Source organism: Stegodyphus dumicola, chromosome 9 (genome assembly GCF_044657685.1).
Source record: "Stegodyphus dumicola isolate Sdum_Otavi_A_Nest chromosome 9, ASM4465768v1".
Taxonomy (NCBI): domain Eukaryota; kingdom Metazoa; phylum Arthropoda; class Arachnida; order Araneae; family Eresidae; genus Stegodyphus; species Stegodyphus dumicola.
The window spans coordinates 131,731,342-131,746,411 of record NC_140776.1 but is presented as its reverse complement, the minus strand read 5'-3'; the positions used below and the strand labels follow the sequence as shown (position 1 = coordinate 131,746,411).

The 15,070-nt window shown below is 31.3% G+C and overlaps 1 protein-coding gene across 1 annotated transcript in view; it reads right to left on the bottom strand.

The window, feature by feature from the left end:
• The window catches only part of LOC118205211 (nose resistant to fluoxetine protein 6-like), a 103,181-nt gene extending 97,627 nt beyond the window's left edge, over nt 1-5,554 (bottom strand). The window contains exon 1 of the mRNA XM_085824126.1: nt 5,176-5,554. Coding sequence (XP_085680252.1) covers nt 5,176-5,476 — 301 coding nt within the window. The 5' untranslated portion in view covers nt 5,477-5,554. The remainder of the gene's footprint in view (nt 1-5,175) is intronic.
• Between the last annotated feature and the right edge of the window lie 9,516 nt (nt 5,555-15,070).

The following is a 15,070-nucleotide window of genomic DNA, read 5'->3' as shown; positions in this document are numbered from 1 at the left end:
GCTGAGGAAACTCCAAGATTTAGTAGAGGAAGAGAGAGCAGACACTAAATGAAAGGACCGTCTGAAGATTATTTTAATTTCCAGTTTTGAGATGACGGTCATAGACTTCAAGTTTAGTCAGCTATAGACTTCCAGTTTAACAAATCCATTCAAAGGTTATTTCAGTTCAACACGTCCCTAAAATTTCTAGATGAACAAACCCAGTTTTTTCAACTTAATAAAATTATTAAAACTTTAGATTTTCATTTTCTGTTATTACTCGTATACGTGCTACGGTCCCAGTTTTTTCAACTTAATAAAATTGTTAAAACTTTAGATTTTCATTTTTTGTTATTACTCGTATACGTGCTACGGTCCCAGTTTTTTCAACTTAATAAAATTGTTAAAACTTTAGATTTTCATTTTCTGTTATTACTCGTATACGTGCTACGGTCCCAGTTTTTTCAACTGAATAAAATTGTTAAAACTTTAGATTTTCATTTTTTGTTATTACTCGTATACGTGCTACGGTCCCAGTTTTTTCAACTTAATAAAATTTTTAAAACTTTAGATTTTCATTTTCTGTTATTACTCGTATACGTGCTACGGTCCCAGTTTTTTCAACTTAATAAAATTGTTAAAACTTTAGATTTTCATTTTTTGTTATTACTCGTATACGTGCTACGGTCCCAGTTTTTTCAACTTAATAAAATTGTTAAAACTTTAGATTTTCATTTTCTGTTATTACTCGTATACGTGCTACGGTCCCAGTTTTTTCAACTTAATAAAATTGTTAAAACTTTAGATTTTCATTTTCTGTTATTACTCGTATACGTGCTACGGTCCCAGTTTTATAAAAACGTATATACCATATATATACTCAGGCAATTTAGCTTAAGTTTTTACTAATTTTACTGTACGAAACTGACGAGTAGGAAATAATGAGAATAATTTAATTTTCAAATTTCACGGTTACATTAAAATCATACACAAAAAGTATTCATGATAAACCACCGACATTGTCACAATATTATTTTGTAAAAGAAACCCGTGTTTTCATAAGAATAAACAGTAATATTAGCTATATAATATCTAATAAAATACCTACTTTTCTTTTTTTCTGTATTTTGAATATAGTCTGATCTCACTTTATCCACTACTACGCTGCCTCAAATGATTCTGTGCTGCTGGAACCAACTGTGCCGTATACTATAGCTTGCATGCCATCGCTTTCTTCACCATTCAGCCTGTCTTTCCAGTACACTGATCTTCAGGCCCATCAAGTTCATTCAGTGAAATAATTTTCTTGAAGCTTAACATTATTGTTTTATCACTCAGAGACCATTCTACCCAGATCTTCAAGCAAATCAAAACAAAAACAAGCAATACTTGGACAAATCTATTGGGTCAGTCCATAAATTCGTGCGCATTTTTGGTAAATTTTTAAATAATATAAAAAAACACAATTTAACATTTTAATCAAGTATATGTTTTCCTCCATTATCTACAATGTCTCGCCATCTTACAAGCAGCTTTTTATGCCATTGCTATAGAAAGACTCTGGTTTTGATGCAAAAAAACTTGAAAGTTCACTGCGTACATCCTTTTTAGAATTTAATTTTTTTTTCCATTAAAAACTTTTGTCAGGCACGAAATAAGTGAAAATCACTTGGGGCAATATCTGGGAGTAAGCAGGATGTGGCAAAACCTCCTAATTAAATTCACTAATTTTTTGCAGCGTTGTTCGAGCCGTATGCGGTCTAGCGTTATCATGATGAAACAACACTTTCTCGATATTCACTAATCATGGGCGTTTTTTCATCAATTCTGAGTTTAGACAGCAAAGTTGTTCACTATAAACTTTTGAATTAATCGCTTGATTTGGTTCTAACAGTTCAAAACGTCCTGAAAAACGGGGTTCATCATCAATGCTGCTTTTTTCAACTTTAAATTTTTTAAACCATTTCTGGGCAGTCCTTACATTAACAGTGTGTTCACCATGTACACTATTAATTTTTATCGCTGCAAACCTGACAGATTCATTGCACGAAAATAAAAAATGTAGCACAGTACGTTTGTACTGATTATCTATATTCATTTTCTATGGGTATCTACTATATTCATCTTCTATGCATTGATATTTACGAAAGTTGGTGATGAACTGAATAATATGTTAGTCAAACGATGACAAGTTTCAACAGGTTCAAAATTGTATTGTTTTAGTAAATGCGTCATAGTGAATTCCACGCATACTCTTAATGCACACGAATTTATAGACTGACCCTACTTTAAAATTTAGAGGAGCTTGCTTTCTGAACTCGTTGAGGATTAGGGCAATTGCATGAATATTTACAAAAGATTCAGCATTTTGTGGTAGAAATTAGTGAGAGAAGAAAATACTCAAGGAGGAAAGTGCAGGAGTATATACGATATTTTGTTATAAATTCCACGGGAAAATGCCAGAGAGAAAAATGTTTCCCATGGCCAAATTAAATATTTAAGAAAGAACTTAACTTTTCTTATCAAAATTACCCAGGTTCTACTAATTAAAATTTCCCCGTACAGTATAAAAATACACATTACAGTATAAATGCTTACAGTATAAAAGTACAGTATAAAATACAGAAACATTGTACAAAATTTGATATTTAATTAAACTTGCTTTTATATAGCTGCCAGGTCTATGATCATTTCCTCCGGAAGACAGTTATTAAAATTACATATTTTTGAGAAATTTTATTATTCCTTTTGCCTAGTAATGTAATGTCATCGGTGTAAATCTGTACAAAAAGTTAAATGTCATATAGTTTTAATAAAATTAATGACATGACTAAAATTGCCATTTGGAAATTTTAATACAAAATTCAACCTTGTTAAATTCATTTCCTAAACTGTAGCCACGGAAGAGACAGCTGTGTGTCTAGGGCAGTGATGGCGAACCTTTTCGGGGCCACTTGCCCAAATCCTTTTTTTCGGGAGGGGGGCGGCGTGCTCAAAACCTCTTTTATTAAATCCCCATCGAAGTGCGGCATTAGGTATTTTTCGGAAGCAGAAGAAGAGAAAAATTAGCAACGCCTTCCCCGGGAATCGAACCGCGGACCTCTGTAATAAGTGCCTAGCGTACAGACCACCACACCACGAAGACCACTAGACCACGCGTAGGTCCGTCCTCTCTTGCTTCAAAAATACCTAATGTCTCTACAGTATGTAAAATAACCTTCAAGGACACGAGGGATCCTGAAGGGCAGCAAAGTAATAGGATCTCGCTCAATATACAATGAATAAACATGCAGAAATGTATCATGGCAATATTATACATTAAATAGAATTAAGTGCATGTGATTTGAGACAACTTTATAAAATTTGGACCAGTCAAAAAACCTTAGAGGTAAGTGTGAGAAGTTCAAGGATAACTAACTATCTTCCGCCTATGGTGGAACACTCGAAAAATTCAAATTATATTGAAATAAAAACTTTAAGTCTGTACGCATGTATAGTACATGTGAATGCTTTTTACAGTTAATAAACTCCCAACATTTTTTTTTCATTCATGCTGTTTTTACAATTCTACATTTTTTAACAGTATTCTGCATTTTGAACCTGGCAGAATTCAATTATTCCCATACTAGAAACAGTGTCTCGTGTAAAGAAAGTTTCGTATAATGAACACTATCCTAGAAAGATTTTCATCTGATCTCTTATAATAAAGCCTTTGGACTTTCAAAGAGAAATTTACAACTGATTTGGTTTTTCTTTATAAAACTACTATAATTTAACATAGAGTTATTAGGTTTGTCGAAGCTAGAAACATGAAAAGTGTGCAATGCCTTCATCGGGATTTTAATTCCCGATCTCCCAGCTGCTACTCAGACATGCTTTAACTTACCCCTGGAAGGCAGGTGATAAGGAGGGTGAAAATGCTTTGCAACATAGTTTAAATAAAATACATGTTACGGATTGCTTAATTAATGTATGAGAATACCAGAAATGAAAGTTATATTCAAAGATTAATGCATAGTTGAGAGAATTTTACTAAATCAGTATGAAATATTATACTATATTTTAAGCCTATTTAATTAGAAAAATCAGTTATTTAAATCACATTTCTTAAGATCTAATGAATGTACAGTCATTAGTTTCCAGAGTGCGAAATGGTAATGTATTAACATAATAAAAATTACAAGTTATTTCTCATGGAAGAAAAATCTACATAAAATTTCAAGCTTTTTCTTGTAAGAGTTACAAGTTATTTTTTCATGAAATAACTAAATTCACTCACATAAAGATCATGAAAATAATTCCATCGAATTCTTGAGCTCCTAAGGATTATGAAAATAATTACACCACATTGTTGAAGTGGAATTTCCTTTAAGTTATGTTAAATTATTTAACTGTAACGTTTATGATGATGCATTGTACGGATTACAATGTTCTAAATTAGTTAACACATAAATTTTTAAAAATTTTAATGACTCTTAGCTTTTACTTTCATTAAAAGAAATAGACAACAGCTGTTGCAATTGCAGCAAATTTGCATTATTAATATATATTGTTATTGATTTCAATTGTTTTTAAGTAATGGGACCTATTAGTTTAGGAATAATTTTGTTGTCTTATTGGAAAGAAATTATATTACCGGAAGGACAGAGATGCTGTTTATAAAGAGAAAAATAATAGAGAGAATAATTTCGTTTAAACAAATCTATATTAAGTAAGAAATCCTACCAAATTTTATTAAAGACATTATAATATTTCACTCTAACTGCTTGATGAAAGGAATGTATATATAAATTTAGCAACAATTTTGTGTTTTTCCTGGATTTTAGTTAAAACTCTATCGATTTTGACGGCAAACAGGTTCAGATCCCTCTTCATCAGGTGCAAAGAAATCTGGAGAAGAATCCCCCAGATTTCTTTGCTAATGAAGAGAGACCGGTACCAGACTGCTTATGAAATTATGTCTTCTCTAAAATCTGTGCCAAACACAATGTTGTTGCTTTTTTAATTTTGCGTTTTACTTCGGTATGTTTTTCTTCTGCCCTGAATGTATATATGTTTAAAGTTTTCGGAAATAAGAATATTTCATGTAAGAATATTTCATGCGTCTCAATTATTGCATTATGTAAAACAAAAATATTTGCTTCCTATGCATTGGAAATGTTACAATATATTACAAATTTAATGCAATATACTTACGTTTTAATGTCCATCCTTTGAGTCGTCGGATGCTTCCGAAAATTTTCATCATCCCTGCAGTGCATCTTGGCGATAATGAAGCAGATCCAGAACCACTAACCACTTTCGGAAGTATCGACCTTAACAAGGAATTAATAAAATCTGTAATTTCTTTCTCCGCTTCTTTGAAAGTTTGTTGCGGAACCACGGTTGTAGTTTCTGTAACATTATTTACTTCATTTGTCACATTAACTTGTTGGGCCAAAGTTGCCCTCAACGAAACATTCAAGAGAAATAGGAGACAGAGAAATTTCAAACGCATTGCTTTTTGCAAAGCGAAACACTAAAACAAACGAAATACTGTGATAAAATTGGGCTGAGGCGCTAGACGTGACCTAAAGGAAAATTATAATCAGTTTAATTTTTCCTCCGGACTTGCTTCGGTTTGTTTTTTTTTTTTTGCTTAAGAAAGGTCCTTGAGAAATCTTTCCGCCGTGCTTCAGATTTCCGCCATTATTCTTCAAAATGTCATTCATATGCCGCAACTTTTACATGCACAACTCAATTTTCTGAGAAAGGAGCTGTCAGACTGGGCGAAAGAAAACAGTATACTAAAATGTAAAGGGAGACAAGATCAAGAGGAAAAAATGGGATGCAGTATATATGTGAATACAAGAGAGCTGAATAAAATATTTGAATGCATAGATTCCTTTCAGGGATAAAATAATTTACATTAAAAAATGCTAGTGAAAAGGTAATTGTATAGATGCGATACCAATATAATTTAAATTTTTCTTGAACGCAGAGGTTTAATTAGAATATTATTTACAGTGATTTTAATAAATCAAAGTTTTAATATTACTATGACAACATCAGTAGTTAATAGTAAAGAATAGATTAAACAATTATGAGTAAATTACCTGCGAGAAGAGAATTTCTATGAACTTTTAACTTAAGATCTGATAATTCGAAATTCCACTTTTAATCACGATATTATTTTGTTAAAAATTTAAAAGCATTTGTTTTAATGTAACGACAACAATTTTTATTTTAATTAACAAACAAATAACGACAACAATTTTTATTTTAAAAAATATATTGAATTGGATTGGATTGGATTATTTTAATTATGGCAAAGCACACGAGGGCTATCTGCCTAATTTAAAAAATAGAAGAAATGTAACTGTGATGTTAATTAAATTTAAATTAAGTTCATTTTCAACTCAAAAGAACCCATTAAATATTTGCCATTTATGACTCTGTATCGTTTAAATTAATCCGTACCATTTTTTAATTTATTAATTGAAAATTAATTAATACATTTTAATACCAGATTATCTACATTTTATTTTTTATGTTTTTTAACTATTGATTTTTATTTATTTCTTATTTATTTATACTTATATATATATATATATATATATATATATATATATATAATTAAGATATAATAAATAAATAAATCAAAATTTGGTGATTAACAGTCTGACAGGAACATATGTAATTAATGGAAAACTTAGAACTAAAAATTCAAATCATAATCATTCAGTAATGATGTAAGTGATAAATTAAGAAATTTTTTTTTTCATTTTTTCAAAACACGTATAAACATTTACCAAATACTATAAGGATAATTTAAAATACTTTTGTAATCGGAAATATATGTCTGCCACCAAAGTTTAGGAACATAACGAATTTTGTGGTGTATATTTGCAGTTATTAGGTTTATTTCGAAGCAGAAAACATAAAAAATATTAGCAATGCCTTCGCCAAGATTCTAAATCCGGACCTTCATATTGCCAGCCAAACGTGCTCCCAATTACACTAAGAAGACACGCTGTAAAGAAAGAGAAAACTTTACAATATCCTTTCCTTAAAGGGCGACTGGGGACAAAGCAGTCATTCGCCAATTATCATCCACCACATTTTTCGTTCCAGTGCTATTTCTAGAGTCTTTGGATTTTTTGGGGATAGAAAGATATTTTTTTTTGGGGGGGGAAGAGCGAAGAACAGAAACAAAATAGCGATGCGATCTTCGAAATTCAAACTCCGGATCATTCTATGTTAGCTGGACGTGCTTCCAGTTATGCTACGATGAAGGAGAAAGGCAAAGAAGCAGAATTTCCTTACATATTTTTCTCAATTTTTTTTTTTTTTTTTTGGAATCTGCTGACTCATTACTGGTTAATATTTCTTCTGTGAATTTTTAAGCAATTTAATTTTTCCTCCAAGGAACTTGAAACGTTGCTTAAACTACATTTTATGAACCTTGAAGCATATTGAATTTGCTATAAATTTAATTTAATTTCAGAAGCGCAGTTTGTCACCACTGAGCCTAAAATTTCAGATATTTACGCTAAACTTATGCTGTAATTGTCTGATTATTGGAAAGCATTTTTAAAAAGAGAAGACCCACCAGCGGCCGAGCGGTAAAGACGCTGGACACTGGTAGTTCGGTCCGAGGTTCGAATCCCGCGAACGGACTGGTTGCATGGGTGTTTTCGTGGTTTTCCGCATGTGTAACGTGTCTACGAGCCAGCTTCCCTTAGAACGTCCTCCACGAAGGCGTCCCTCACTTTAGGCAGATAGCCCTCGTGTGCTTTGCCATAATTGAATAACCCATAAGCCTTAAAAAGCGTAACGCAATAGCCAAAATATTATTATGTAAATTTGTAAAAAAATAAATAAACTTGAGTTCATTTGTATCTTATTTCCCTTAGCTAAGGTTTTTTTTTCTTTATTCAAAGTTCTGTCGTTGCCTTCCCGCTAGGACTTTTTGCATAAATAAACAATGCACTAGCTGAGAAATTCCGTTCTTAATAATATAACTGCGAATTTGATTTTAATCTTCATAGTACTAGCTTACGAACATAAGGAAAAGCGTATATTGCGATAATGTAAAATTTAACATTACAGTTTTCTCTTACCTAAATAAGGCCCACCAGCGGCCGAGCGGTAAAGTCGCTGAACACTGGTAGTTCGGTCCGAGGTTCGAATCCCGCGAACGGGCCGGCTGCATGGGCGTTTTCGTGGTTTTCCCCAAGTGTATACGAGCCAGTTTCCCTTAGAAAGTCCTCCACGAAGGCATCCCTCCTCTTAGGCAGATAGCCCTCGATGCTTTGCCATAATCACAAACACACACACACACTTACCTAAATAATTAGAAAAAAGTTAATTACAATTTTAACGTGTAACATATTCTAAACGCAACGCATTAATTTTATTTTAAATATATTTTCACCCGCTTTGAACGGTAATGTTTTTATGAACTGCGCATAGTAATTTTGTATTTTCGGTTGTATCGCCTCAGTGATATGTAAGTAATGCGGAAATAAAGATTTATTAACATGAGTGAAGAATATTTCTTAAAGAAAGTAAGTTAAGGTAACATTTCAGAAGTGGGATTAACTAGAATTATTACCTAGGATTTAACAACGTACTACATATTATCTTAATGTACGTTTGCCTAAACTGAATGCTTAAGCTCGCCAAAACTGAAGGTAGAGAGGTAAATGCATTTATAATAAGCTGTTTATGTTATGTTTGGTAAAAGCGCAGAATAGGCTGCTTCAACAAAGTTGAGAGGTTGGAGCTGTGTGATGTCCATAAATTGGAGGGACTAAGCTTGTGACGTCACAATGTATTCTCTCATTTACACTACGCGTACTTTCTATTTTCTCTTAAAAATGAATAATAATGAATTGTTTATTATTGTAAATTAACGTGAAATTGTTTATTTTCAATTTTACATTTATGACATTTAAGCTTAGGCATTATTGAAAATAAGTATAATAAATAGTTTATATTCAAAATTCCTTCATACAGCGAGCTAATTCTACCAGTTATTAAAACGATGAACAACGTCGTAGTCTCTAATACTTGTATCTCATACAGCTTCAATACTTTTAAAGATTTTTAAGCTTTAGCATTTATACAAATAAAAAAAAATTTTTTTAATTTAAATTCATATTGTCAAACATTTCAATTTTATCATTTTATAAAATCACCTTATTGCTACGTAACGACATAATTTCTTACATACCCGTAATTAGGCAGTTTTTATTATTTTCTAAAAATTTTTAATTTTACATTAATAAAAAGAAGAGTATTTTTATTGCATATGAACATCATTACACAACTTTCATACCAGTTTCTAAAATTCCTAAATCACACCATATTTGAACGGTAATGTTTTTTGAAGTGCGTATAGTAATTTTGTAATTTCAGTTGTATCGTCTCAGTGATATGTAAGTAATGCGAGAATAAAGAGTTATTAACATCAGGGAAGAATATTTCTTAAAGAAAGTAAGTTAAGCTAACAATATGGTCCATAACCCAGATGACAAATTTATATTTCCATATGATACCATGTCCACAAAAATCTCCGTATTATTTTTACTTTTGCAACTATAGGTAAAAATTTAAGCGCCCCAAATTTCAATCTCGTAAGGCTGAGTAATTTATTGACATATCAAAGTAATTGAGATATTTAATTTCAAAATTTGTGACTTTGACATCCATTTCGGCTTGCCTTGAAGGGTTGGCTAAAAAAGAATTCAGATACTTAATTGATTTTTTGAGGTTGATTTTTTCTCTTATATTATTTGGTGATATTCTTTCACAATTTGCTAGTCTTTCATTTATTTATAATTTTCTAGTCGTTAATTAATAATTGCTGACCTTTAGTTATGTTGTAATAAAAAATATAATACTTTTCTTTAATTTTACTTAACATAAAGTACCTATAATATAATATACTATATTAAGATATATTTTTCTGGTGATGGAATGGGGCTCCACGAAAACACTCGGTGGTTTTAAAGGTTCCTTTCGTTTAGGGTTTCTTAAACTTTTTTCAGTCGTGACCCCTTTTCATCACTCAGATTTTTTCCCGAAAACCAGGACCCTATAATATTTACAAAATTTTGTGGGACCCCCCATAAGTATTGCGCAAATCCGACACACGCGTGAGTGAAACTGTCAATTTTTCTGGTGGTGTATTTAATTACGGCAAAGCACACTAGGGCTATCTGCCTAAGGGGAGGGGTGCCTTCGTGGAGGACTTTCTAAGGGAAACTGGCTCGTATACACGTTACGCATGGGGAAAACCACGAAAACACCCATGCAGCCAGCCCGTTTGCGGGATTCGAACCTCGGACCGAACTACCAGTGTTCAGCGACTTTACCTCTCGACCGCTCTGTCAATTTTTCTACTTGTACTGTAATATACTATTGCAGTTTTAGGTCATTAACTTTAATTTCTAATTTTGAGACGTAGAACAATGTGAAAATGTTAATTACATTCGATAATTTTATTAATTACAATTCGATACAATTTAATTTAATTACACGTTTTCGTTTTTTCCTATGTCTGTATTTTCTTATCTTTATCTATTTTCAGATGCATTGTGTAAAAATATTTGGTAATTGTAAAATTATTATAAGTTAGAGAAATATCAAAACTGCTAAAATTTTTGGCGACTCCCTGTCGCAGATCCCGAGATCCTCTTGGGGTTCGCGACCCACAGTTTAAGAAACCCTGCTTTTAATCGACGAAGTTTGAAAACTACTGCTTTAGAACCCAAATGTTTTTACTTTTTTTATTATTCACTTGCATTATTATCATTCACTTTTATTACTTTAGAAGCATATCTAATAATATCCAAAACATTCCCTAAACTAAGAAAGATTTATATTTTAATTTAGGCAAATAATGTAATCTGCATGTGCCAAAGTTTGCTACGTTTTTCTGGAAGAAGAAGTCTATATAACAAGAATTCTATATATATGAATATGATCTTCTCTTTAAAACAATTACTTTTACGAACATTTTGTGGAACAATCTGCGCAAAATATTGGCAAAAAAATAATCTGCAAGGTGCTCGTCGCTTAATCCATTAACAGAAGAACTTTTTTTTAAATCTGACACTTCATTTTTAATTGAATTTTATTTTTTACATTAAAAATATATATATTGCTAAAATAATCATAAAGACCGGAGAGCGATACAAGATGTTAAATTTTGAAATTTTTACATATTGGTTTTTTTAATATAAAATGCCACAATATGAATAATTTCTTATTTAAATTGTTTTTGTGACTTAAAGCTGTACATGTGTGACATGTACTAGCAATAATTGCAAAACTATAGACGTTTTGGAACACTGTCTGTAGACATTCCACAATTCGACTGTTTCATCAGAATTACTATATAAAAGCCAATTTTCTGACTCCTTTCACTGCAAGCAGGAACTAATTTCATATACTTGATGTCATCATAAGGAAATTTAAACACAGAAGAGAAACTCCAGGTAAACAACGGAATTCAAAGCGTTCTTCACCTTGACTATCCCATTCGCTTTGTTTAGCATTCCTTGAAATATTTCCTTCTTCATTTTCGAACTCAAATTTCGAGGTTGGAAAAAATGTTTTTTAGGCCTTTAATTGGCATGAAAAAAATAACCCGGCATTATAATCATTTTGTATGGCTGGCTGTTCGAAATATTTCTGACAGTTGAATTACTTCTTCAATTAATCTTCAAACAACATTTCGGAAAGAGTTTTCTCCAAAAAACAGTTTAGACTTTCTCCAAAAAGCAGTTTAAAAAGCAAATAGATGAAATTTTAAATCCATTATTGTTTAAAATATTTACGTGTCTGATGCTTTTTACTTCCTTGTGCGAAATAAAAAAAAAGTATTGTAATCGCGAAAAGTTTCAGGCAGCATATTTCAACGAAAATATTCATTTTGACCGCTATCGAATACAATTTAACGACGTTTTTGCGTGATATCTGTACGTAAGGACAGAATAAAATACTCTTTTCCTTAAAAAAAATTATAAAACTGCTTTAAAATTAATTCTGAAGAGAATTTTTCGTGGCGTCTGTACGAACGTATTATATATCCACTTTGTTACCCGGCTCAGTGATCTCAGTTTCTTTACTCTTATATGTTTGTAAATTGTACATTTTTTTGCTTTAAAAATGATTGTATTATGTTGTTTTTATCTTCCGGTTAAGGTTTTTAAGCCTTTAGTAAATCTGTACGCAATATTTTTAGAATTATCAACAATTTTAAAGTTGTCTAAGTGCCGCTAAGCCTTTTTTTATGGCGGCCATCGATGTTTACATTTGAAACAGGAGACTAGTGGATTTGTTGCCAATCTAAAGAAACTTAGTTTCGCAACAACAAAGATAACGCATTCATTTATTATTGCCAATTAAATCATGCTTAATTCTTTCTGTAATTTTTTCGAGGAAATAAGTGTTTCAGATTTGCTTCGTAATTTTTAATATAGATATTTTGAGTTTTTATGTATTTTTGCCTTCTCGCGAAGTGAGAACTGAATTAATTAAATGAGAAATACTCAATCGTCTGTGAAAAACTGTTTCTTGTTTGTTTTGTTTGCTTAATTTCTTTTATACATCGTTCTAGCTTTATTATAGTATTTGAATAGAACATGTGGCAACGATTAGATAATTCTATTCTTTAAAGGATATAATTTTTTTGCATTATGAGTTATAATATGAACGAAATATATAAGTTAATTGTTATATAATTATTGGATTATATAACTGTTAACTTAGTTTCCGTTATATAATTATATGTTAACTGTTATATAATTATTAATACTGTTAAGTGAATGTAGGGCGGAGTGTCGCTTTGGTAAACAAATACTAGAGTGAATTTTAAAGAATGCATTTATTCTATTGTGGTTTATGCGCTGTAGGCTAAGTAGATTTAATTCAATCCAATAAGTTTAAATGAAATGCAAAACAAAATGCGTATAATTTAATATTCCGTACAATGAAGTCATGTGGTGTACACATCAGATTTTTTTAAAATAAAATTGAAAGTTATAAAATTGTTATTTTAATTCCCAGCTATTATTTTATGGCTTATATGTACAAATAAAAATTCGCTATTTTTGTTAAAATCAGTTTTTTATATAGAACAAAATATTTTGCATCTTTAGAAAGAAAAATTCTGATTATTTAACTGACAGTTTGACTTCTTTTTAACCAAAATTATCATGATATAGCGAAATTAGATTTTCAAATAATCTAATTTTCCGTTTATTCTTGAGCTCGTATTTTCTGTTTCATAAAATTAATGTGCACTTTCTCAGATTCCCTGGTTTAAATACCCGATAGAATTCCCTGTAGGAAAGGTTTTTCTACATTTTCGAGTACATATCCGAAAATAGTCAGCACAGACACTCGCATAACGCACATGCGTCTGACTATCACATGCACTTCCGCGATTTGTATTTAGCCGTGTTCAACGTCTGTAAAAATGTAAATTCCTTTTATACAGATTTCTGTTTGCTAAATTTCTTTTTCACTAAATTTCTTTCTTTTTATAAAGTGTTTTCTTTTATTTTTTCTGGTTAAAACAATACTGATGGCTGTAAAAAGAGACAAACAAAAGTTCTTGGCGCATTTACAAATTCGCCAATAAGCTGGCAACTTTTCGGAGGTGCGGATAATGAGAAAGTCGCACTGATGCTGACGCAAAACTAACTTCATATCATATATTAATTTATTTTCAATTTTTTAAGTTTAATTTTTTTAAAATGAGCTACTTTAGGATATGCTATATCATGTGAAGCCAAAGTACAATTAACGCATTAAATGAGTAACTGATTCTAACACAGCTGAATATAAACTCAGAAACATATACTCTAAACTCAGCTGTGCGTGAGAGATACAGAAATACCAATTCAATCAAAGTTGTGCCAAGAAAGTTGTGAAACCAAGAAGGCATGAATACAGGAAAGTTCAGTCATTAGTTTGCGTGAGGTAATTTCTGGCAACAGCAATTCAAATTGACATACATGCTATTTAATCAATAAGTGTTATAGTATTGCATGCAGCGGTTAGTAGAATTCTGTATCTTGGGAAACACATAAGCACGCATAATGAAAATAACCGTAATTTTCAGAGGTATTTTTGAGAAATTTCTTGAGTAATCATTAATTATGCTCAAATTTAACTGCGAGTTTATTCCAAAGTCTAAGATGAGTGGTGCTAGAACAGAGTCACCTCCACCCCCGCTCATACACAAAATTAGGAACATATATGAGTATAAACGAAAAAATAGTCATTTAGTGTCTTTTGATATAATTTTTGTTTTTTTAAGTGCTTAAATCTACAAAATTTCATGCATTAAGTGAAATAGATTTCTCAGTCATTTTGTCAGTATTCCAGTCATTTTTTTTTTCTAACTAGGATTACATTCCTACATAATGCTCTAATAGTAAAACAAAAATTAAGACCCTATTTGAAGTGGGCGCGAATTCTTATATGTTCGAAACTATAAATGTTACAATTAATCTAAATACATCCTTAGATAGATGAAAGTACACATTAATAAACACGCACAAAAATGAACAGTGGGTGTACGCATAGCAACGCGTCAAAAATAGCGACATTTTGGTGAAGCTTCGTGGGCATACGCAACGGTATGTGAATGGCAAGCTCGTCTGGTAGACAGTCGCGCGTAGACTGTCATTTTTTTCGTGTGGCGTTTGCTGTATTTTACTTTATTGCACCAAGCTGGGTGGTGTTGTGATTTATAGAAATTTGATAGTGTAGTTATAGAATTTACTTTTAAGAAGCGTAAGAGAATATAGGATTCAGAAGCAGACGATATTTGTATGATTTATGTAATTGTTTAATGGTTACATCTATTATTATGATGGAAGATTTCAATGTAAACCTCAAACGAAATGAAAAGTCATTTTATTTTATGAAACATCATCTTAATCTGAATGTCGTGCCCAGTAACTAACTAAGTAGAGTTGGCAATACATTTATAGATTTAACTTTACTAGAAATATAACTGCAGACATCTCAAGTTATGTCTCTTATTTCTCACATAATCGACCAGTTTTACATAAGATCATTCTGAATG